The following is a 27204-nucleotide window of genomic DNA, read 5'->3' on the forward strand; positions in this document are numbered from 1 at the left end:
ATTTTTACTTCTATTCGATTGGGTTCTGGAATATATGGTTCTGCGGTGTGTATCTTCCTTTCTCCACGCACATTAGTTTTTGGCTGCGTGTTAAGCAAATCGTCAAAGAAATCTTTCCATCTATTTAAAATGCTGTCTGTATCAGTGAGAACTGTTCCATCAGCTTTCTTTCATATATAAGAACGAGGTTCATAGCCTTTCTTAAATTCGTTGATCCCTTTATACATGTCCCGAATGTTTTTATTTTTACTATTATCTTCAAGTTCCAAAATTTTAGCTTTCAAAATATCGCGTTTCTTTGTTCTAAGAGTTTTGGAAGTTCCTCGCCTGATGTCTACGAAATTTTGTGTAGTTATTTCATTCGGATTTTGTAGCCAACGTAATTTTGCCTGTTTTCTCTTCTCTGCTAGTTCGAACCATGGTTTGTTCCTACGTATTTCCGCGTGTCCCAATTTTTCTTTTGAGAGAGGATGTTTCGTAAGCAAAGAAAAGAATTCAATTGCTGGAACATTTTTCTCTATAATCTTAAGGTTACATCTGTTAAGTAAAGAGTATAACATGCGTCAGATTTCCGAAACGATTCCTGTAATGTTATTGAGATTATAATCATTTTGCTCAAAGAGTATTGTTGCGTCATACATAATTGATATTCTTTCTTCATGGTTTTGGGGAAGGCGTCATATATATTATTATATTACTATAAAACAATTTTAACGTGGATCTTTGTGGATGCCTAATTAGAAACATACCAATTATAAATATGCATGTATTCAGATTTCAGAATGTTTTCACATCAGTGATTTGTAATACTGATATGTACTACTACTTCATCTACATCACCTAATATATAATATACTCTACAACAGTTGATCAGATTCATCTACCGTAATATGAGTTTCATCTCCCTTATCTAGAATAAGCCTCAAATCTGCCCACCTTCCAATGTTGAAGACAACCAATGGCGTATTTAGGATTTTCTTTCAAGGGCTATGCCCAACACAAGGAAGGAAGTGGGCAATTGCCCACCTGAGTTTGAGAATTAAATATATTTTAATTTATGCATTTTGAAGTTATAATGGCAAGAATTACAGATCGATAAATCCTATATGATATGATACAAAAATTTAGAGGTGAATCTAACCCTTTATTCTATTCATACAAGAAAAAGAAAACATCCTCTTGGCCGTCCTAATTTCCCGGGCTAATTATTCCCCCGTTTTGATTTTCTTTAATGCAAACATTTCCTTCATTTAAAAATAACTAAACGATATAATTGTTCCTTTGTTATAATAATTAAGTCCTGTCATGTTGATATCCGCGCATGTTGGTGTGGTACATTAGTTTCGCTTATCAACTCTTCTTAGTTTTGGTGTTACTGATGACGGCCAACTTGAATCACAACTGACAACGGTCGATAAAGTATGATAGGCGAAATGAAAGTAGTAACGTCAAGAAAAAGAAACAGAAAAATAGAAAGGATGACAGAAAGAACTATTAAGGACGCAGTTCTTATATGGAATGAAATTTGACAAATACAGTATTATTTCTGAACAAAAAGCATAAGAAAATGGAAAGTCAATGACATTCTTAAAAATGGTAAGAAGGATTATTGTTGTACGTGGAATGCGTAAAACTAACAAATTATTTCGAGGGGAGAATGAGCCCGATAGCCTCCTAAATACGTCACTGAAAACAATTCTGCTCCCCTGATCCGTCAGAGCATTGTTTTTCAACTTCATAAATATTTTGAACATCGTATATATATATATATATATATATATATATATATATATATATATATATATATATATATATATATAGCTATATATATATATATATATATATATATATATATATATATATATATATATATATATATATATATATATATATATATATATATATATATATATATATATATATGTATGGGAACGTCTTACCTGTCCCCCCCAATGTTGAAGACAGATTTGCGCCTTTGGTTCTTGTAATAATTCTTTTGTCAAAGAAAATGAAGCTAAATACTGTATATACCAATAAATCAATATAGCTATATTTTAGAAATACAATAGGCACTGATTATTCGAACACTGCTTTAAAACACGCAGGAACAATCAAATTTGTAAATGAAAAAAAAAAAAAAAACTTGAATTGTTTAAACTACACTACATCGATTACGCTTACCTTCTAAAAGTTTCTTTTCTTTTCTTTTTTTTTTTCTTTTTGCAATAAATAAGTAGCCGCAAGAAAAACTCCTATATTATTTTACCAAGTAGACGTACACGTTAATTGCTTTACTGGCTTTATACATACCTGTATATTTTGAAAAGTGGTCGTACTCTTTACCTTTTCTCTACCAATAGCAACTATATGAATGTATAATACAAAACTGATATAGCCTACAGAAGATTTTTTTTTTTAATATTTATAATGTTATATTCATCAGGCCGTCTTTTATTAGGGCGCACTTTATCATTCACAGGTTATTTACCAACAGCCAGTATATGAATTTACTATACAATCCTGGTATACAGAACAACTAAAACTTCTTATCTATAATGTGATGTTTCGCAGGGCGCTCGCTCTACGCGCAGAGCACACTGCACCTTTCACGTTTTTTTTTTTTTTTTAAATCAACAGTAACAGTATGTATTTATTGTACAGAACTGTGCTATACAGAAGAATAAATAAAACCGTTTTACTTTGATGTGGATTTGCAAGGGCGCCTTACGTAAAGGGCGTACTGTACCCTTCACGGATTCTTTACCAACAGTAATACGCTCTAGTACGTATTGTACAGAACTGTGTCAAATAGAAGAATAAATAAAACCGTTTATCTTTGATGTGGTTTTGCAAGGGCGCCTTATGTAAAGAGCACACTGTACTTATCACCGGTTCTTTACCAATAGCTTTATTATTTTTTAAAAAATAAACTTGTATCATTTTTTTATAATGTGATGTTTCGGAGGGCGCAACGGGACATGTCCCGGTGTCCCGGTGGGCAGCACGGGCCTGGTTGCAACCGAGAAATCGTAGATTTGCACTACTTCCGGTTTCAATAGATACACAAAAATCGACAAAAAACTGATTCTTGAGATAATGACTTTGTATCAAAAAGAGCGTTTTGATATTCCTCACTATTTTTGCTCTATAGGAAAAAGTATTGAAACCGGAAGTACTAGTATCATAAATTCCAACAATTTCCTATTTTGTTAGTGTGTTGCGGTTGGTGATGGTGTGTTCGCATGAAAAAGCTGTATATATTGCTAAAACCATTTGTCGTTATCTATTACAGCTTTTTGGCGATCGACGTTAAAACCAGAAACGGTTGATTTCTACCACTTCTAATTTGAATCCAGAATTAACGGAGAAGGTGAAACTCCAAGTAGCAAGAAAGTTTTCGGCCAATTGTCGCGTGCTTGGCTTTTGGCTTTCTACGTTTGCCCATCCAACGCGTGCTTTCATATAACCTGCCTTTTGTTGTACTTGTAAGCGATACTTTAGATCCTTCGCAGTTTCATAGCATCACTGGCCGGTCATTGGATATTGATTTGCCGCCAGCGTAATACGCTTGCTTCAAGCTTACATCGAACACTGAATTTAAGGTTGCCCCATGTAATTTCGTTACTGTAATCAACTTGCGGCATGCTTGCACCCTTTTCAATGAAGCCGGAAGCAAGCTTGCCGACTTCCAATGCGAGCTTACAGCAAGCAGTTTGCAAGTTGTCTATGCTACTAGGAACTTATTTTTGGGACGTTGAATCGGCTGCAAAAACCGACTTCTCTATATTTCTTAACGTTATTGCTCTATGGAAATCGGAATTGAACCGGAAGTATTAATAAATTTCAACCACTTCCGGTTTCAGCAGAGTGTTGTGAGTGGTGATAGTATGTTTGCTTAATTTGCTTGACCGATTTAAAAGAAAATAGCATATCCCTGTCTATGGCGATACACGTTGAAAACCAGAAATGTTTGATTTATACACTTCTGGTTCGAACAGAGAGTTAACGAGCGAGATCAAACCTATTCTTAGGATATTGAATCGATTGCAAGAAATCGCTTTTTGATATCGCTGACGAATTTTGGTCTGATATCTGTCGACAGACAGACGGACGGATGGATATAGCCGTTCTATAAGACTTCTGACACTTACTTATAACATATAGTTTGGAAGTATAATAATAAATCATCTCACACAAGACAATGAATCTGTAACCAGGCCACGCAGAGCTAATTTTTAATGTAAGTAGGCGTGTTTCTACTTATCTAAGAGATAACTTTTTTAAAATAGTAAATACGCAATGTTTGAACTGTAGAGATAGTAAGGTATGAAGAAACTATATCATGCAAAGTAAAACGGGTAATTCTTCTTTCCTAAGCTTTGTAAAGAGAGCTTTATGTATATATCTTTCTTGTGAACGGCAAAAAAGTTGGAAATGTCGGGTTGTATCTAGTCTGGTGAGTTGTCAATGATTGCAGAAAACAGAGGAGGCTCGGTAACAATTGTATGCTATCCCGTTCACAAAATTAAGATGGCCTGAACTGACTTGTCTTTTCATTGCAACTTGATGGTTGAACCTTCATCATTCCTTGCACACTTACAGACAGACAGAGAAGGGTCAGCGTGGTTTTATTTATCAATATTCTTCTCCAGAAATAGAGAAATTACATCTGAGCGACACCGTATGTGCAGTGCTTTCGCTTGTCTAGGCGAAAGGAGAGACTATTGCACCAAAGAGAGCAAATTTCAGTAAAGTAATTGCAATAAGTTAAGTGTAAGCAAACAATTTATAGTCTACACGTAACGAAATATGTATATTTTCTTCTGAACAGGGAGGCCCGTGTCTACGGGTGGTCTAGGGGGGGTCGGCTCTCCCTAAATTTTTACTGGCCTCCTAAAAGTTTCATGGTAGGCTTGCAAATGAAACATAATATGGTTGAATCGGCCCCCCTAATTTCTACCGATCTCCCGCCCTCCCTATATTTTTGGGTTGACTAGGCGCCTGAAAAAGGTATGCTGGGCGTCTCAGCGTTCCTAACACTACGCTACTGGGTAGATGGCGATTTGTTTTCATTTTAACGTCCCATGTTTCAAATCTAGATTATGAGACGATAATAATAATGAGAATGAACGAATTGGTGGAATGAAGAAAGTGCAGGAAGCAGGAGAACCCGGAAAGTCAATGCATACGGTGTTTGTCTACCACAAAGCCGGCTTGGGTCAAGCAGTAGTCGAACTAGGAACTCCACGCACCAGAGGCGATCGTTCTACAACTGAGCCATCGCGCTCTATAAAAGGGTTCAATATTTCTAATAATACAACAGAGCATCAGGCTTTGTTAAATCCACAGTTTCCTGACATATCAGCCAATGCACGAACGCTTATAACAAAAAGGTTTTTTAATGTTGAGTCTTGTAACGGCAATGAATGCTTTATTTATTTTGGATTTCAGAAAAAGTTGATAGTGAGCACTGTTTGTTCTGTGAGATACACATTATCCGATAGTTGAATAAATGAAGAAAAAAAAAATAATGCAAACATTGATAAAGCATTGGTTGCTTGCTACTCTATTTATTATTGGTCTCTACTTTGAAGAATCAAGCATTTGCCGATAAGTATCACATGTTGGAAGAAACGGGAATTAATATTGAAATAAAGCACTACACTTTTCCTGTAAGTTCCGATGCTCCAGCAGTGTTCGTAGGTTTTCTTAAGAAAATTTCCCTCGACCGACACAAAATTTTCTCTTTGCTTATCAATTTTTCTCCAGTTTGTTGTGTGTCCAATTCCCATAACAGATCTCATGTGATAAGATTAATTTTACTATATTAAAAGAGGTGCAAAACATTTGTTTTATTTGTTTGCTTTTTGCTTCTATTTTTTAATATTCCCCTTCACTTTTTTAAAATATAAAATACAGACAAATACACTCACTCAACAATCGGTGCAAGCAAATTAATTTGAACACACACATATATAAACTATTGTTATTTGTTGGTGTATTTCTAAAGGATAAACAAAAATTAAACTTTTATATTGGTCAATCTCAACGCAAGAATTTCATGGATTTTTCACGTTTTTTTTTTTTTTGAAAAATTCCCTTTTCCCCTTTTTGTTAAATTAACCTATGAAATTTCCCTCAAATTGAAACATCGTGCTCCAGCAAAACATTAGGCTAAATTTTAAAAAAGTCGAAATTTCGGGAGGGTCCGGACCCCCAGGTCCCCCCCCCTGCGTACGTCCCTGGTCGCATATCTATAACTGTCTTCTTCTAAGAATATAATTTGATAATGATGTTGCAGGGTACTTTTAATACTGTTGCTATGTGTATAATCGGGAAATATATATTTGTGGTAAATTTCATAGGAAAAGAATTATAAATAAGAAAATTAGAATGAGTAAAACAAAATATTGCTAAATGGACAAGAAAGTTTTATTTTCGTTTTATTGTTCTTATTTAGTGCTCTTTTGACATGAAATTTGCGACATACATGTCTTTATCGACTATACACATTAACATTATAAGAAATACCGGGCGAATTCGTTATCAACTTATATTCGTAGAACAACATATTTATAGACATGCGACAATAATTTTGGACATGAGTGTACATATTTATGAAGTTTTTGTCATTCTCTATTTTTGTCCCTCATGAATTCAAATACTCGCCTCAGGATTATATTTTCAAATACTTTCTGTCTGCGTTCTTTCCTGAAAATAAGTGATCATTTCTTAACCCCAAATACAGTAGAGCGTCGATTATCCGAAGGTCGGTCAACCGAACGACCGCTTAACCGAACTGTGTACTCGCTCGCACCTGTTACTCTCCCACCCTACCGTCCATCATCCCCCTCACTCCCAAACCAAGTTTCCCACAGTAGTCGCCGCACTGAGCCACCGCTGGTGGAACATTGCTTCTAATGGGGCCTTCATAAGGCGCTGCTGACCGGCCAAGCCGCCAGTCGCTGTGTTTCAACAATCAGCACACTTCTGTCGGTTTGGCACTGGCTGTAGAAGTACAGTCCAGTCCAGTCCAGTCCAGTCCAGTCCAGTCCAGTCCAGTACAGTACAGTACAGTACAGTACAGTTCGATTATCCGAACAAACCAGTTTTCCGAACACCCATGTCCCCCAATTACTTCGGATAATCGACGCTCTACTGTATCATGAAAAATACAAAACTACTTTTTTTTTTTTTTTTTTTTTGCACTGTAAGATTTAAAGCAGAACCTTATACGGAAGACCAAATGCTGGCAGCACAATGTTGCAAGAAGTAATCATTCTCTTAAGAATTTCGTGTAAATATTACAAATATCCCGTTTATTTATAGAAATTTATTTGCCTCATTCCTGTAGAATAAATATACCAATTAACTACACAATAATGGTTGAATGCACGTAGTTGCTAATTTTACAACGTCGTTTATTGTATAATAACTCAGTTTTTTATGTTTTCTCTAGGCAATATCGTCAAATAGTATTTATCTATTGATATTTTTATTTTTTCCTTTTTCTAGGATTTCTGAAAACAACCTGGTTTACAGTCACTAACTAATTAGGCAGTAAAAGAGCTTTAGAAACAAGCAGTTGTTACCGTTGTCATAATGGATGAACATAAAATTGAATTAAGTTCTATATTTCCTAAAATTAATTACGAAGCTGAGAAAAGAAGATGCTTTGATGAAGACCCACTTCATGAAAATTACGAAGGATTGACGTATATCAAAGACACGAAGTTGACTGAAGTCCATAATGAGAATGCGATAACAGATCAAAACATTGCATCTTCGACTTTAGGATTTCTTTCCATAGTAAAGCCTAAGCCTGAAATCAAGGATCATGAAATATATTTAAGCGATTTTTTTGAAAACTTGAAAATTAAAAGGGTTGTTACATCTGGAGTACCATCTGAGTCATCATCAAATAGCGGGATAGAACATGGAAAAGAAGGACCTGGAATTCAAAGGTAATATTTTACTTCTTTTTCTGTATTTTTATATACTGGCCTCTTTCCAGTAAGTAGTTCATATAATAGGCGGAATGCCAACTTAATGAGAAACAAAGTTGTAAATCTCGCGTTATTCATATTCAATTGTCGCTTACTTCGTATTACTTGAACATGCACATTCCGTATTCCTTGAACATGCACTCAGTTCATGATAGGTGTAGCTACAGGTATAATGTGGCATGCAGGAAAAAATAAAAAATTATCGTTTTTTTTTTATTTACTGGTAGTTTGGTTTGATGATTCCACATCGAGATTAAGTGATTGATATTTAATGGGGCCTTTGCTGTTTGGCTATACATTTCAGTAACGATCTTCAACAAACTGTCATATAAGTATATCAAATAAGCTTTTGAAAAAAAACATAAATAGTAAATAAGCTATAATAACAATAGAGAAAAGTTTTATATAAAAATCGTACAAGTGTTGATAAGGATCAAACCAGGAAAGGAAGAATGAAATAATATCAAAAAAAATGACGCATTAAATAGTAATAAATATGCGTACGAAGAGAAATCTGAAGTAGAACACAGAGAACGTTAGATTTAGTCGTACGAATAAATGTGAGAACATGTCACTGAAAATTTGATTATTCCCAAAATCTCTGTAATATTGTTGGCAGTCGTAAATGTTATCTGGTGTCTCAGATTCTGGACGTTCTACAAAGGTGTCGTACACTCAGGGGCACGAGACATTGTTCATAGTGCGAACAGTTGAATCGCGTATTAAATGTATAATTGGAAATAATATGCAAATAATCTGGGATAAATTTACCTCGGTTGTTGGTACGCAACGACTTCCTCAATTGCATAAAATAAGTTTAGCTATATAAAGCTTTTATCGTTTACATGGCTCCTTTCCAATTGCCAGTGGAACCGTATCTGTGTGTTGAAATAACTCTCGAGTTCATTGCTTAGGAGGAACTTCATCAGTGTAACACGTCCCCAGTAAACCTCGTTCTTGACTTGTGTTCGATTTCCCAAATGCCTACATGTTTCTGCAATCAGGGTACAACAAAATCATTGCTGTTGTAGTTGATAGTTTCGCATCACAATGTTGTGCAGAAAGGCTTGTTTTCTCAAAATATTCTACAGGGTTTTATGAAGTTTTACAAGGAAGAGCTGATATACACAGCACGTAGCCAAAGCTTAATTGTCATGTATAAGCTTAAATGCCGTTATTTGGCAGTGAATACAAAACCCAGGGGTTGCAAACGAAATTCCGAACTGTCCTCATCTGTGAGAGAACAGCCAATATAATTCTTACTTCTCCAACTGTTCGTGTAGAACAGACGAAAATCGTTTTATTCTTGATGACAAGTCTGGGCAATTAGTAGAATTCGTGAATACTTTATTGCTGATTAGGGACGATAATTAATATTGTGTAATTGTGTAGTCATCATCTATAGTGACAGATCTCATCATGTATCAAACAATGGAATGATAGGATGGGATGATATATGTGGAATAAAAGCATGTGTACGATTTTGAGTTGCCATCATGTATGAAACAAGGAGATGGCAACTCAAAATCGTACATATGCATTCATTCCACATGTAGAGCAACGACATACTACACTCTGGTCAGTAATCTGGTCACCACGCAGACGAGATCTTGAAGAGTAGTCGAACATAATGCATATAATATGCTGTGCAATTTACGAGAAGGCATAAAATAAAAATATAAGTCATTAATCTAACATTTGTTCAGTTGCTTCAGTGAAAAGAGCAGCAACACAGTTTGTACGAAAAACATCTGTAATTATGATGTAATGAATAGTAAGAAATTGTTTGATATGAGGTGACCATTCAAACTGTTAAGCTATATAGCCATATATATATATATATATATATATATATATATATATATATATATATATATATATATATATATATATATATATATATATATATATATATCTTGGATTGCAATAGATAACAGTATAATATCAACAAAATTGTGAAGTTCATTTGCAAAATCACCTAAGTCCATTTTGAACTAAGGTTGAAGTTGAGAGTGTTTGAAGATTTCTTGCGCTTTCCACTAGTAAAGCTAAATAAAATGAGTGAAAAAAAGATGGTTCCAGACATATTATTTCGTATCAAATAGTGGTAATACTAAGAAACTTGTAGTAACAAGTGCTAGTTCAGTGTTAACTCAAAGTGGACTCGATAGTTTTTTTTTTTTAGAAATAACCTTCACAATTATATGATCAGCAGCACTACTAAGGGTGAAAAATCATCCAAAGTACACCCTGTTTCAAAAAGAATATACGTATTACGAAGAATTATCTTGTCCAAACTATCGATCGCTGCACCTCGGCTCGGCTATTGGAGAAACAATACATAGTCTAGTTTATATTAATAACCACTAGATGTCAGTTGTCTTCTGTTTTGCTTGATAACCGCCATATGTTTAAAATGGCTACTCCGCAGCAGAAAATGGCTACTACTTCTCGCGTTTGCGAAGTGCAATTCCGTAATTACAGTACAAAGACGTTTCAGGTTGAGGTACCAAATTGATCCTTCGAATGGGTGGAACATTCGCAGATGGTATCGACAGTTTGTAGATACATTATGTGTATGTAAAGGAAAGAGTCCTGGCCGTCCCCTGAAGAAAATGTTGCACGAATTCAAATTACTTTCCAACGTAGTCCTTCAAAATCAACTCGTTGTGCCAGTCAGGAGTTACAAGTGCCGACAACAATTTGGCGTGTTTTGAGACGTCGGTTGGTTATGAAGCCGTACAAGTTACAGCTGTTAAAAGCTCTGCGTTCTGATGACAAACGCAAACGTGTTGCATTTTGTAACGAGATTCTGGATGCTATTGACAATGATAACACTTTTGCACAACGCATCGTGTTCAGGGATAAAGCGACTTTCCGCGTTAGTGGTCAGGCAAACAAACAAAATGTTCGAATTTGGGGCCTACAGAACCCACATACAGTCATTGAACATGTACGAGATTCGGCCAAAGTCAATGTGTTTTGTGCGATATCCTGATCATCTCTTTACGGCCCATTCTTCTTTAATGGGAACACGGTTAACAGTCAGCCAGCAGTATCTCGCTATGTTACAAAACTGGTTGTTTCCGAGGCTGCACGAAGACAACTTTGTTTTTCAATAAGACGGGACATCCCCTCACTGGAGTCACCAAGTGCGTGAATATCTGAATGAAACTACCGAACCGTTGGATTGGTCGTCAAGGAGCTGACAACTTAGCATGTCTCAGCTGGCCTCCACAGTCACCGGATTTGCCACCCTGTGACTTCTTCCTGTGGGGTTTCGTTAAAGACAACGTTTATGTACCACCACTCCCACAGAACCTCGAAGAGTTGAAGAACCGGATCCGTACTGCCATAACATCAGTGACGCAGGACATGCTTGCCCGAGTGTGGGAGGAATTTGAGTATCGATGTGATATTGTTCGTGTCGCTGATTGGGGACATATTGAACATCTGTAATTTGAACTTTGAACTATAATTTGAACTTGAGAGGTTCGTAAATATGTGTGTAAAATTTCATATTCGTATGTCTTAAAGTTTAATAAATATATACATTCGAAATACATATATTCTTTTTGAAACAGGGTGTATATTCATACTCCGAAGATAAGAGTACATAAGCTTACGAGTGTACGGTACCCATGTAACGCCGCGTTGAAAAATCAACCTAGAATCGGACTGTATTAAGAAACGACAGATTAGTGTCACCAAAGTAATCTTGAAGTTCAATTTGTGTAGGAGTTCTTTACGGGAAAAGGTGTTCAAATTTAGTTTCTAAACTGAAAATTTGAATAATTCGACCTGAAAAGACTATTTAATGTAAGCTGAAGCTCCCATGTGATAATGCAATTGCATTACAGTGGCCTTAACAATATCTCAACAAAACCTTACCGGAAACATGAGCCTAGATCTGCTTTCTAACACTGTTGACGGTGAGTGGAAATTTCGTGTTATTAAGAGAATAGGCTTAGGAATACCGTATTCTTGCAAAATTCATTCTTAACGGATTACAACCAAAACTCAACCTAAAATTATGTTCTTGGTAAAAGTAGATCTTTGTTGTGTCCACGACAAACTGTATCATTATCCTTTTCCAAATTGAGAAATATACTAACGAGTATTGAGAAAAGGCTTGTGGAATCCAGCTGTTGAGGTAAATACCATTATCAGTAGTAGATCCAAAGTATGTAAACCCAGATTGAACTGCTCTCGGAAGAGGGTTTGACTTTAATATCACATCAGGCGCTTGTTCACTAACACTTTAAGAGCCACTGCACGACTTCTATGAAGTATGCGTGTGTGACTGGTGGCTCTCCACTCGGCTTTCTCTGCTTTTGAAATAGGAAGGATGAGTCTCAAGTCAACAAAGTACTGCGAAAGACGTTGCACAACGTATCATATGAAGTGCGATCGCTCAGTATTGAAAGACTCACTGCATACACAAGTTTAAGTTCAGAGCACTGAATGAAATGTATAGCGCTCAATAAGGCCTTCTGAAATATATCTCCTCGATACGAATTCGAAAGTGATTAAACTCGTCAGATTTTGCAAATTAAGTTATAGAAAAAGAGGGGCGGGTTCAAGTAATAGCTTGTACTGATGTTTTGTGCACGAGTACATAGTTTGTTTATAAAGAGGATACACTAGCACTCGAAAAAGTGTTTAATCCCAGCTCGCTCCAAGTGCGTTTTGTGGTGGACAAACACCGTATTCGTGGGTTTTCTCTGGGCTCTCCCGTTTCCTCACACTTTATTCATTCCACCATTTCATTTATGTCCCATCATCACCGTCTCCTTTAACCTAGCCGGCATAAAAGTGGGACGTAAAGCTGAAAGATTTCATTTTGGAATAGTGTTTATTACATGTGGACGTTTAATGTCAAACGACAGCCATAAGTGCTCAACTGCGGCGTGAGGAAAGTGTTTTCCCAATTTTACTGATAGTTTAATGATATTTAGCAGATTTGACGATATTTTATAAAACAAGCACTTAGAATGCAAACCTGACATACAGTTTGAACAGTAGGACCTCTCACAAAAGTCACAAGTGCGCGGTGACGATCCAAAAAGACTATATCAGTTTCCTCGAGTATAGCTGCACTGTTATCTAGAGAGGCTTCATTAACAGGAAGGAGGTCATTGGGCTCTCAAAATTGTTCAATCAGTAGGCATTAAGTTAAACCATTGGCAGGAGAAAGACCCTCTTTGAATGGAAGGCAATGTTTACTGCCATCGACATCTGTATGTACACTCTGGGTGGTTAATTCATGAAACATTTTCCAGGTTGTCGGGGTAAAATAACCGACTTTCATCGTTACCCCAAACAATTCCAAAAGTAACGAACTCCAGATTTAAATTGACACCTCAGATTGGAGATGTTTGAAAGAAAATTTTTTATCATAGGCTTGGAGAGAACAGAACAAATGGAGATTAATTGTAATAATTACTTATTAAAATAAAATAAAGTAGAATATTCGAAAAAATGAACCAAATATCTAAATGAAAATTAAAAACATAACGAAGAAAGTACGTATAACTTAGTATTTGTATTACAATAGAGGCTTTAGGGCAATATATGTGTATGCTAAGTGGCATCTGTTCTAGCATTTATATCTAGAAATTTTGTTAGCCATGTCTCCGAGAAAAAAAATCATAATTTGTACCATGAGATCAGTGATGTCTAGGGCAAACGATATTACGATTATAGCAACCTCGTCAATAGAAAAACAATTATTTACCTCATGCAGGATGGTGTCCCACGAGGATCACTCCTTGGCTGTTGTTTGTCGGAGAGCGGGGAGCGAATGTTTGTATATTTTGGCCTATATACTACGGATAGGTTGTTATCCTGAATAAGAAAAACTGATAAGGCATAGTGAACTAGTACATAGAATGGACTCTTCGTAACGTGATTCTTTTGTAGGATGAGTCGGATGTGATGTGCTCTGATGGTTTAAACGATGTTACTATTATACATGTCTTCTTTGTTAATTCACCTGACTCCTAATGCAATATAGATATCCAATTTCTTTCTCTCTCTCTTTTTTTTTCATGTGTGTTGTGCAATAATTTTCATGACTTCTCATACAATATAGATATGCAGTATCGATTGATAATGTCTTCGTTTTTCCTGTGTATGGGTGCCCAAGTACACATCAAATCTGTAAGAAAATTAATGCGACATTCTTGCTATAAGGGAAGAAATTCTAGTCCATTCCATTTAATAAATATTCCGTACTAATCATAGCCATCATTTTATCAAGAATTTGTATAAATGTAATTATATTTCCAAGACAAAAAAAAAGGAAAACAAGTATCTTGTTTAACAAAAATCATGACTCAATCGATTTAAAATTATCTATAAATGATCCCAATCAAATAAATAACTATCTGATCAAAATACCTCTTATATTACACAAAAACTATCATATTGCACAAAGAAAGGTGCATACCTGAGCTGTGCTGCGGGCATTAGTGAAGTGATAAACACTGTCTTCATTAGAAGCAGGCATCCAACTATCCCAAAAGAAGTCAGTTATTTGACAAGCCCAAACATAAATGGGAATGGGCCCTCATAATCAATAGCATAAATGCAAATTTGCGACAATCAGTCTTGTTCGATCAAGTTTAACCCTTCAGCAAACCGGGCTTGTGCAGTAAATAGTGAACTGTCGAGGTAAGAAAAGTCCCACTGCAACTGTTTCCTGCAGTGACAATCGTTTTGTTCATCGAGGCTATCTACGTATTACTGAATTTACCATATGGTGAGGTTCTCTAGTACGGACACTATCCTTTATTTTCATAACTATTTAAATCTTGTCGTAGCGGACGACAAACGATTCCTACAATATTTACTGAAGAAAAAAGAAAAGTTTCCGGGATTTCCGGAAACATCTGAGATACAGAGCTGCAATGGAAATATATTTCCCAAAGAATGTCCCGTTATAAATTGATTAAGATTCGTAACCACTGCATAAAAAGAAAAATGTTTGCGATCTTAATTTGTCATTCTTCTTCTATCCACAACAAATGTCTCATTGAGAATTTTAATAGTCAATATGGGAATGAATGTGTTATTACATGAGAATGATATCTAGTGGAAAACAAACACAGGGAGATAAACATATCTTCCAGCAATAGTTTTGTTTCTCTACGTACTGAATATCCCCCTGATGCTCTTTGTCATTAATACACTGAGTACAGTATTTGCGTATTATTTAAATGTACAGTTATATCTAATATATCTGCTGAATTGTGCTTCATATTTGCTCTTGGGGGCCACGGTGGCTCAGCGGTAGAGCGTTCACCTCTGGTAGAACGTTCGATCCCAGCCCCCGCCAAGTGAAGTTTGTGGTGGACAAACACCGTGTGCGTGGGTTTTCTCGGGGTTTTTCCGTTTCCTCCCACTTTCTTCATTCCACCATTTCATTCATTACTCATCATCACCGTCTCCTTTAGCGTAACCGGCATAATCGTGGGACATAAGGCTCAAAGATTTCATTTAATATTTTCTCTTAAATTTAGATTCTTGATTTCAGTAAGCGTTCGCCTCTGGTGCTTGGGGTCCCGGGTTCGATCCCAGCCCCCGCCAAGTGAACTTTGTAGTGGACAAACACCGTGTGCGTGGGTTTTCTCTGGGTTCTTCCGTTTCCTCCCACTTTCTTCATTCCACCATTTCATTCATTACTCATCATTACTGTCTCCTTTAGCCTAACCGGCATAACCGTGGGACGTAAAACTCAAAGATTTCATTTCATTTTATATTTTAGTAATGTAGCTCTAACGGGTACAGTCCGCATCAAAAACCTGCAACATGAGCATGTAAGTTTATTGTGAAACGACGAAGTTTTTTGATCCAAAATAAGTATGCAGGGGAGGACGCCGAGGTTTCTCCTCGCGTGATTCGTGCCACTCAGACGTTAAGTTGAATCCTTGCGCTGTTAGGCATAGTTTCACATTAAACTTACATGCTGGTGTTGCAGGTTTTTTGCTGCTGACTGTACAATGCTTTTCTGAGAATCTTCATTCGCTATTTTATTTATTTAGTTGTTTCTATATATTTTTCACGATAGAAAACTTTAACACTTTTCAGGTTTGTTATCTCCTCTTTGTATGGATATCGAAGACGTGAAGAAAAGTTCAACTTTCCTACAACTACTGCAGTAAGTATTACCAGCACTCATGCAAGTGCCACGAGTTGTACTGAAAACTATCTATCCTCAGTTCACATAGGAAATAATAGCAGATACTCGTCGTGCGCCTCTCCTCATGATGATCAGAGAATCAGCCGTGTGTCTGACTTGATATATGAAAAGTTTGAAGAAATAAGCAATGTACCACATACTATTCTCCAGTGTGGCAAGAAGCTAACAATCGAAAATATTTTAGGTGATATGCCTAATCACATAGTTCAGAGACCACCTTCTTACATTGAGTGTAGGAAATCGTTTAATAAAGAAGGTACGCCAAAGAAGCTCGTTTTAACTCACAAAGAAGAAAGATCACATACCTGCATGAAATGTGCCAAAGCGTTTGCTGTGAAAGGAAACTTGAAAAGACACATGCTTATTCACACAGGTGAAAGACCGTTTACGTGCCCTCAGTGTGGTAAAGCGTTTAATTTAAAGGAAAGTTTGAAGCAACACATGAGAACTCACACAGGTGAGAAGGCATATTTTTGTAATCAGTGTGGAAAAGCATTTACATTCAAATCAAGTTTGAAAATACACATACTCAATCACAATGGTGAAAAAACACATATTTGCGGTCATTGTGGAAAAGGATTTGTTCGAAAGTCGTATTTGGAAAAACACGTTCTAACTCACACATGTGAAGCAGCATATACTTGTATTCAGTGTGGAAAGGGGTTTAACGTAAAGTGGTATTTCAAACAACACATGCTTACTCACAGGAGTGAAAAGGACCATTGTTGCATTCAGTGTGGAAAAGGGTTTAATTTAAAATCTGCATTAAAAAAGCACATCCTCACTCATACTGATGAAAGGGCATATGCTTGCAGTGAGTGTGGAAGAGCGTTTACTTTGAAACGGGTGTTGAAGCAGCACATGCTTACTCATACAGGTGAAAGACCACACGCATGTCGCCAATGTGGAAAAGCGTTTGCCCAAAGGAGCACTTTGAGAAGCCACATGTATATTCACACAGGTGAAAGGATTCATATCTGCCCTGAGTGTGGAAAAGCGTTTCCTTTGAGATCGGGTTTGCAAAGGCATATGATTACTCACAGAGGAGGAGGTGCATATACGTGCATTCCATGTGGCAAAGCGTATAATTCCAAACCAGGTTTGAAACAGCACATGCTCTCTCACACAGGTGAAAGATCATACATCTGCACTGAGTGTGGAAAGGCGTTCGCTTTGAAGGGAATCTTGAGTAGACACATGCTAACTCACAGAGGTAAAAGATCACATTTTTGCGTTTTGTGTGGCAAAGCGTTTGCACAAAAACACGGTTTGAAAAGCCATATGCTTTCTCACACAGGTGAAAGAGCACATATCTGCATTGAGTGTGGCAAAGCATATCCTTACAAAAGTACCTTGAATAAACACATGCTGACTCACAGGTGAAGAGATAAGTGTTTGCATTCAGTGTGGCAAAGCATTTACTCACAATGGTGGTTTGAAAGTCTCATACTCACCCAGAAGAGCATTTATCTGTATTTAGTGAGGCAAAATGATTACTTTCAAATCGGTGCTGGAAAACCATATATTTACATACTTTAGTGGAGCAGCAGATTCTTGCATTATCTCTGAATGAAAATGATATATGACTTTTTACAGAGTTGCAAGATTACATATGTACATTCAATGTGGGGAAGCGTTTGTTTTTAAAGGAAATTTGAAAGAGCATATTGTTCCTTACATATTTGGAAGAGTGTGTAACTGCATTCAGTGTGGGAAGTCGTATGCTCTCCAAATGTGTTTGAGGAAAACATGGTTACTAAGAACTGAGAGCATTTAGCTGCACTTAATATAGCTAAGCTTTTACTTACAGGTTTCTCAGAAAGCACAAGTATAACGAATGTTCACTTCTGTGCATTCAGTATGGCAAAGTGTTTAATCGAAAAGAAATCTTGCATAAGCAGCTACGTGTATTGCTTACTCATAAGACTGATAAGGCACAACGTGTATTGAGAATGGCAAACCGTTTTGTTTTAAAACTGACTTATAACACTGTTGGTTACTAACTGGTGAAAGAGCAGATACTTGCATTCATGATACCAAGTCATTTATACTCAAACAGTTAAAACCATAGATTTACTTAGCCCGAAGGAAAGCTTTGAAAAGCATATGCCTAGTGACAAAAATGATAGGTATTTCGTAATAGAAAAGGTACATACATTGAGAGTGGAAGGGCGTTTACTGAGAAAAATTTGGTAGAAAATAGAAAGTTATTCACTGGAGGAGACAGCACTTACTTGAATTCACTGTAGCAACCATTGCTTATTTTCACAGGGGAAACAACATATTGTTACATTCTGTGCATGCTTGAATAGGTACATGGTAAGTGAAAACCTAGGTCTTTTAATTCAGTTTTGCAAAACTTATACTCAAATGTAGTTTGAACTCGTGTTTCCACTCGTGGTGTCAAACAATGCATACCTAATTTCAGTGCGGTAAAACGGTTGTTCACAAATGTAATTTAAGACGTATATCTTCGCTCATAATCCTCATGAATGAGATACTTTTATTTAGTGTTACAAAGTGTTTGCCATGTACTGCAAGCATATAAGAAACCTCCTATTATTGTAGCAAGGTTTGGATTACTTGATTTCAGGATGATGGGTATACGTGTTATACTGATGTGTAGAGAAACAACATACTTTACTAGCTGCTGAAAGACGGCAAACTGTGTCATATTTCGAATTGTAATCGGTTAACAAAATTGTATAATGTATTCTTTGTAGCTGGTATTATCACAGATTTTTTGCAAAATCTGTGTTTGACAGATGAAGCGTTTATCTGATCAAAGATTAGTGTGACCCGTTTTTTTTTTTAAATCAGTGTTTCTCATCGGAGAGAGAGAGCGTGATCAAATTCGTTGCTCTTTAGACACGCATATTGCTTAGTGTAGGATCAGTAGTGGATTGCCCAAGTCGTGCAGCTCCATTAGCAAACCAGGTGTAGTAAATTAAGAAAAATGAAGAAGTTGATGGCAGTAAAGGCGATATCCGAAAAATATCAGCAGCTCTCCTAAAGAAAGTTTCGAAAATCCACTAAATAACGTAGCTCTGTTACGCTGACTAATGCAATTCGAAACCTGACTTGTTTATAACGTAGTATTTATAAGAAATACTGAATGTTATGCTTCACTTATAAAATAGCATTTAAATCGACACAAAATGTTATTGTAGAAAAGCACTATATTATGAACTATTGTGATTGGTGGAAAATTGAGCAGATCGTAACCCGGCCCTACCACTAAATATGTTGTGAATTGTTATGTTTTACTGCTAATTGTTAAATTGAGCATTTGATCTTATCGCACAATGTTAGGCTGTACACAACGTACTGGGACCTTGACATTATCCCACTTAAGAAGAATATCTGGGATTGAGTTCTTATATGTGCCTTCACTTGCATAATAGAGATGCTAGTACTTGACTCCTCTCTCCGTCTCTTCCTCCTAGCTGACAGATTGCAGTCTTTATCTGAAACATTCCGCATTCAGCTTCGAGCAGTACTATTTTCATCAGCTTGCTGGTTTGAAATCGATTAAAATGTGTAGTACTTTACTGAAAGAGAACTCATAGGGTTTTGTAATTTAGAATGAGCTTCTATACCAAGAAATCGTATAGTCCTTTTTAACCTCCAACCAAAAAAGAAGAGTTTTATAACAAAAGAGGTTTATTACAATAAACTAAGAGTATACATTTCAATTGACAAAGAGTGTTGGTCATATACATGTGTTATCTGAGTAAAATTACTTCAGTTTAGCTATATAGGAGTCTACCCTAGCGACTGGTCCTGGAATTCTAAGTTGCGAACTTGTTTCCTTCAGTTTGTAAAAAATGATTTTCAAGTTTATGAAAAAAAAAGCCATGAGAAAAAATATAAAGAGACTTAGGACTTGAATATCTTTGAAGATGTTATAGGGTGTTCACCCTTCGATCTGCCTAAGAATGACGCCGCTTCACCGAAATATTCTGCTTTAGAACGTAATGCCAATGAGACAAAAATCTCGAGTCTCATGTCGTACCTGCGCTTTAACTGTTGGCTGCTAGTGTGCTGGTAACGTCTTGCCCGCGAATCGTAGACTGGATACTGAACCGATCTCAAGGCCATACTCGTCCCTTATATAGTTTCTCGCATCCCACTCTCTACGTTAAAGGCAAGAAACTAGAGATAGGAAAGAAGAGGTTGAGGATCTGAAACGCTGCTCGATGCTAGGGCCAAGGTCCCACTTGTGGCCAACAATGATTCCAACCTATTTCTTAAGCTCTAGATCATGGCGAGAAATCCATTCTTTCACTGAAGTTTATATATATATATATATTTTTTTTTTTTGTTTTTCGTAATTTTCTTGCTTGCTCTGCCACCATTCTATTGTGAGATCAAGATTGTATATTCTACTTTTTGATATATGCTTTTCTTCTTAGCTTTGTGGTTCAAAAGAGTCGTCAGAAGGCTGGAAACATAGCCAGGTTGTTTGAATGAATAATGTCATTCCCGAGGGGTCATTTCTCTCCACTTTCTTTTGTACTGCTCTCGCGTTCCTTGTCTCCACTGAGCGCGGGACCTCTATACTCGGGGTCAGAAGCCTAGCTTCTCAAGGCAACAAGCCTTATAACAAATTTTCTAAAAAAAAATGAAGTTTATACATATCTAAAAATAGTGACATACTTACGTAGTGTTCTTGTGTGGCATCGAAGATTCGAAGATTAAAGAAACTAACCAGAGAAGAAGTAGGATACAAAAAAAAAAAAAAAAATAGAAAACAAGAACGTAGTCTATTGGAAGTAAAAGAAAAACATGTCAACAGAAGATCAGATCTCTCACATATCAGAATCTACCTATTCCTCTTTCTTAACGTACAACCCTTATTTTTATTCAAACTTGTATAACATTGTTTTGGAGAGGGAAGATCAAACATCATGTTATTGTTCAAGTTAAACAAACGTTAAGCGTTAACTTGAATTAATAGATACAGACTATATAGTTAACACACTTTCAAAAAGTTCCATCTTTTATAGCAAAATGTCAAACTTAAATACAATATTACCTGCTTAACTATCATGAGGTCTCATATGATGTTCCTAGAGCAGTCTTTCTTACGCCTGATAAATGTCGAAAATTTCCGTATTTTTCGTCTAAATACAAGTAACACAATGTTAATACAACCTGTGGGTCATTTAACGTTATTATTCTGCCTTTACATAATGACTTTCTTTCGAGTGCATAGTTACAAAAAATGTTGTATGCAGTGCCGGAATGGCCACGTTGGTTACTTGGAGATCGCCAAGGGCTCGTCTGGCCACGCAGGGGTCACGAGGCACAGGACCTGTAGGGCTTTGTCGAATTTTCGCCATCGCAAATGCTTGAATATTCTTACCAAAAATTTTGCGAAGCCTAAGTTCGTCTTTCCAAAAGAAGTCTTCTCGGGCCTCCCTTTCTCATATCAGTACTGCCCAAGAGACAGTAAAACTTCTTACTTAACAAAGGCCCCCTCTAGTCCGTAACGGTCCCTTGCGCTTATTCGATTTCACTTGTCGTCTTGTGCGTACACCGTTTATATATACTACCCTACTCCCCTCTCCAGGCTCTTCTTAGGAAAATGGACCAGACAACTGTTAGAGTTGGATCTCGGACACATGACACGAAGTTTCCCGGCATGAAACTGCCGTTGCTAGTAGTTGATGGATTTCGTACGTGGTCAAATGATAATTATTGGCTTTTTAATTGTTTCAAGCAAGTGATGTGTGATTCAGCGCAGTGCTATTTTGTGTGCAAATTTATGTGTTAATGTCTTTTTGTTTGGCCCTTCGGGATTTCCTGGTTATCAGAGTTCTCTCAGTATTACTGAATTATTGTAACTTTTTTGCGATCTGTTTTGTACTATATATTAATTCAATACAGAAAATATGATCTTGTCACATGTTTTGCAATTGACGTATCAAGTTTATATATATATATATATATAATTATATATAGGAGGCTTTTAGGACCCGTGCTAAAAACCTTCAACTTGGCCAGTCCGACAGTGGTTGTATGTGTTATCTTCAATAGCTAGGTTTGTCTATATGTATTACACTTATAAACAAATTTACCTATTCAAATATAAACAACTGTGAGTTTTTCGATAACAAAAATAGAGCAAACTAAATGACTATATCATTTAGTAAGTGAACAATGAATATGACCCATTTTATTATAACAAGAATAATCTATAAGTTATTAGAATATATACAGGATAATTATTACACCTTAGGTTACTAATAAGCAAATTTACAAATACAGTAGAGTCCCGATTATCCGAGCTAATGTCGACCGGACCTAACATGGATAAGCAAAAACTCGGACGGATGAATTCAGAAAATTTTGTACTGTATTTACTATTGTTGTTTATTGATTTTTCTCTTTATTAGATTATTCACTATTATTGCATTTATTATTTTTATTGGACATACAGTACAGTACATATAGTATATAATACATACATACATAAGGAATTAGCCATAATACAGTAAACAAAATGCGTTTGATATTGGTACAGACATGTTGAACACGATACAAAACACAACATAAATTAGGTATTGTTTAGCTTACGCACACACACACACACATACACACACATCTATCTATCTATATTATTTATAAATATAACTAAGACTAGGCCTCGTATTATATACTAGTTCTCAGTAGCGTAGCGTAGTATTCCGAAATGGTGATGCCAAAGTTAATCACTTGCGTGATACAATACTGCTGAAATCAGCAATGCATAGCTATTACGAGGGGAAATATACGATTATAAAAAATTTAGGGGGGCAGGCCACCCTAATTGGTCGCCTAGTGGAGTATACAGAAGCAAAGGCGTGGATTACGTTAGAAGCCAATATGCAATTGTCTCAGCTCCTTCTTAGAGAAAATTCCGCCCCACTGTTGTATGAACATTGTTTTCAGTATAGTTTCCTTTATTTCTTTCTCGTGGGCAACTTCTTTCTCTGCATACCATACCTCAATCTCTTTCTTTTTTTTATTTTTTTTTTTAAAGAGATATGTCGCCCCTAGAAAGTTGTCATCTTGGGTCCGGAACTCAGGCGCCCGTTCGTGAATATGGCCTGAGTGTATATGTATATCATTTAGAGATGTAAATAGAAAACACTTAAAACAACTCAGGGGGTCTGTTTCTGTGTGTCTATTTCGTTGCCAGATATCCAGAGACTGAAGGGCCCAAGCAATCTTTGCGAGGAGTGGGGAGTGGCCTACCAGGTCGGTAACCGTGATTCTACAAATGCTTTATATTTATATTTGTGTGTGTGAGTTCCCTCAAAGAGTTACTAGCTACACCACTGGGCATACTATTTATTTGTGATGAAGATTAATAGTTTTCCTTTAATTACGATTATAATTACGATGCATTTAATTACGATTAAAGCATAACTATTTTTATATTGAACTAGCCATTTCTGTTTTGTTCTATTTCCTTGACGTTAGCGCTCGTACGTTATGTACAGAAACTATAGCTTAGTTCAAAATAGGTAGAGTTGGAAATATTTGAGAATACGCCAGCTTATATCTAAGGCAAAATGTAGAGTTGTAAGGGATGAGGAGGAGTGAGAAAGGAAGTAGTTGCGCATGCGCATTCGACAGAAAGCAGACGAAAACCCCGATGCTTGCAATAGGCGTGGAAGCCCAAGGAACATAGCATACGACAGGAGGAAACACAGAAAATGTCAGTGACGCGCATGCGTAAGTTCCGATTGTTAAAGTAAGGCGAGAGAGGGCATTCAGAAGATTGCAGTGGAAATACTTGTGATAGTTACAAGTAAACAATTTATATACAATGAAATGCGTACTTTTTCTTATTAACAGGGGATGCCGGGCATACCGGCGTTCCCTTATGCTACGCCGCTGCTAGTTCTATTTGTATATTATTTATTACAATTAAAAATCTATACATTTATATAAAATATTAAAAAAAATAACAAGATGCGTTTTGCAGGAGCTGCCCCCAGTACCGGACACCTAAGTATTTTTTTTCTGTTTGCTTAAGAACCAATCAACAAATCGATACAAAAAACACATTGACAATGATCAGAGCATAACTTCTTTATTATAAGATTTCAACATTAAATTTTCGATTTTATAAAATGCTCAAAATGGCGTTGGTCAAAAAACTGTTTTCAGTGCCGGACAGATTACTATAAATATCAAAGCGAGGTGTGGTTGTAAATATGCAAGCAAATGATATATTGTAGTTATGAAATACAATTTATTTGCTATTTTAATAGTATTACATAATTCAGTTCTTACAATATTGGCTAACAAGATGAGCTTCGTATATCCTCTATTAGTAGTTTTGGTTTGAAAGTATGAAAATTGAGTAGAAAATTTAAAAAATAAAAAATAAAGTACTCTACCGTACCAATATGTTTCTCTCCCTAGTAAATTGTACCCAAAAGTGACTACTGTTACACCCGTTGGTAAAATCAACATATTTATAAACTTCTACAATAATAATAAAACTAAGACTATAGTAACAATAATGTGTAGGAAATTAAAGCCAAAAGATTTTTCAAATTAAGTGCTCCATCTCAGTAAGCTCACTGCTTAAAATTTTCACAAATGAAGTAATCAATATTTTCACTGTCGGTACACCCAACATGTGACCATCCTCGGCAGCTGAAGCACTGTACTCAATCCTCATCAAAACCTCCACAAATAAGACATTCCGTGAGAGTATTTTCCTTTGCTTTGTCCAGCAGCTCTCCGAACACTACAGTTTCCCGCTAACACACTATCCACAGCTTTCTTCTTACTTTCTTCATCCCGTTTCTCTTTCTTGTATGTAGCCATCCTTTTACCAAGTTCCTAGAAATCAATGATTGGAGTAGAAATCAAGTCCACCCTAAATATTTTTTCAACTAAGACTAATTGGGTAATTTCTTCTGTCCAGTACTGGGAACATTTGGAGTGTCCGGTCCACACGATCTATTAGAAAAAATATTACCAACTAAAGACCATGGAAAATTTAGTTAATGCTTTGAAACAGTACGCTTCTTTAATTATTAAGGAAATATTATGAGAGTAAGATAAATTTAGTTCACTTACCTGAGGAGGGTGAAAGTCTACTGTAAAAGTTATATGTGTATTGCAAGATAGCAGCAAGGATCAATTTTCAGCGATTTACTTGAGACTGGCGCGCACGACAGACAAGTGGCGCCAAACACTTTCTCCTATTTTGATAAATGCTACAGATGCATATAGAACAGCTACTGCTCTCTAACGCCGGAATGCTAAAACTAGTACTGTACGGGACTGGGAAGAATTCGTCACTGGGACAAGCTCCCCTATACAGTTTCCCAGGCCCAAAGACAAACATCACACCCCAGACCATGACTGAAATAGGATGCTTCACTGTTTGTTGGAGGCATTTCAACTTGAATTCCTCCAGAGGTCGACGTCGCACATATTGTGGATATTCATAATCAGCAGTTCAATATTCTAGGCCTCGTGCCCATTCGAGGGCTTCTTTGCAATGATTGGAGTAACTTTTGCTTTCTTGGCCTGAGTGCTTTTATTCCCTCAACACAAAGAATCCTTCGAACATTTTCAGGCGAAATGTCTACACCATACCTCAGCAACTTTATGCTTAAATCTCTAGAAGTTGCGTTTCTGTTTCCCAGAGCCATTTTTTTTTTAGTTCTTTGATACCTCTTAGCGATTGCTTTGAATCTCGTCCACACTTCTAAAGCCTATGTTGCTGATATATTTTCTTCTTTCTAATTGCAACGGAGATTTTACTTACAGATTTTGGCCCTACCCCAACTCTAATAGCAATTTGTCGTTATGTATATCTTCCTTCCGCCAAAAGTGTTTTGACAACTTCCACTTTACGGGAAGAGAGGTCTCTGAATTTTCAAATTATGCCGTGATTACAGGACTTCATAGAATAAGAGATTAATACAAAAAACACGTCAAGATCACTTTGAACTGACCCATTCGAACTGTTGAACGCTTTGAATGTCGTAACTGCTTACGACTGCAAGCAGAATACTTCAGATTATAACTTGTTGTTAGAAACTACAATAGCTGTCTACAACTGAAATACCACTTTCAGTACTCTCTCCCCTCTACTAATGCCTTCTGCTGTTCAACGATGATATCACCACTTCATGTGTACAGTAAACAAATGAAGGATTCCATTTGGTGGTTTAAACCATTAAATTACATGTTCAAGAACTCGGAAATTAGGACTGCAACATCAATTTCGCATTTTTCAAGGGTGAGTCTAATCATTTAAACACGTCTGTACAACAATCTTACGTCTTTATTGAGTTTTCAATATTTTAAAAAGGTTATTTCAATAAAGTGAAGAATTACAGATAACGTTTTAGGTGCATGACACCAACATCATCTTAGGTATTCTCCCATTTTTGGCAGGTCACTTGCTACAATTCAGAAGCTTCCATGCCCCACGGTCTTCCGCTGACCTCTTTCTCTTCACGTATGATTTTTCTGTTTTGATATCGTCCATCAATTGTAGTCTCCTTCGCTCCCTCCCTCTGTCAAAGGTGTGTGACAGTTGAAGAAAAGAATAATCATCCTTTTATTAGGCTGCGCCTATGATTCTGCTCCTTGATTTTAGTCCATTTTGTCAGAATTTTCAAGGTCTTGTCCTCTTGGATTTTGTCCTAGATTCGTAATAATCTGTTTAGTAATTCTAACAAAGTCTGTAAGAAGAATAACCATATCTTCAAGTTTCATCATACATTTTTGATGTTATTCTACTTGTTCTTTTCAGAAAAATGACTAGGATACAGTTCTGTCATAAGCAGTCTTATTCACATCTACTTCAGTAACAATGAATATAATTTTTTTTTAACACCTGCAGGGAAATGGAAAACTGCTTGATTCAGTTGCAGGAAAGCCGTCTGACATTGTGACTGAAACGAATATAAAACAAATCTAATTCGACCTAATATCACGTCATTTCACATCAAAATTTTAATCAGTTTT

At 36.4% G+C, this 27204-nt stretch overlaps 1 protein-coding gene across 1 annotated transcript; it reads left to right on the forward strand.

Annotated features, from left to right (window-relative positions):
• Positions 1-7515: 7515 nt before the first annotated feature.
• Positions 7516-26348, forward strand: LOC145674900 (uncharacterized; the record flags this gene model as incomplete). The annotated part of the gene is given in 2 exon segments (XM_081745159.1): positions 7516-7964; positions 16098-26348. Coding segments are annotated over 2 exon segments (1857 nt in total). The 3' UTR covers positions 17593-26348.
• Between the last annotated feature and the right edge of the window lie 856 nt (positions 26349-27204).

Source organism: Thermobia domestica, chromosome 18 (genome assembly GCF_964235325.1).
Source record: "Thermobia domestica chromosome 18, izTheDome1.hap1.1, whole genome shotgun sequence".
NCBI lineage: Eukaryota > Metazoa > Arthropoda > Insecta > Zygentoma > Lepismatidae > Thermobia > Thermobia domestica.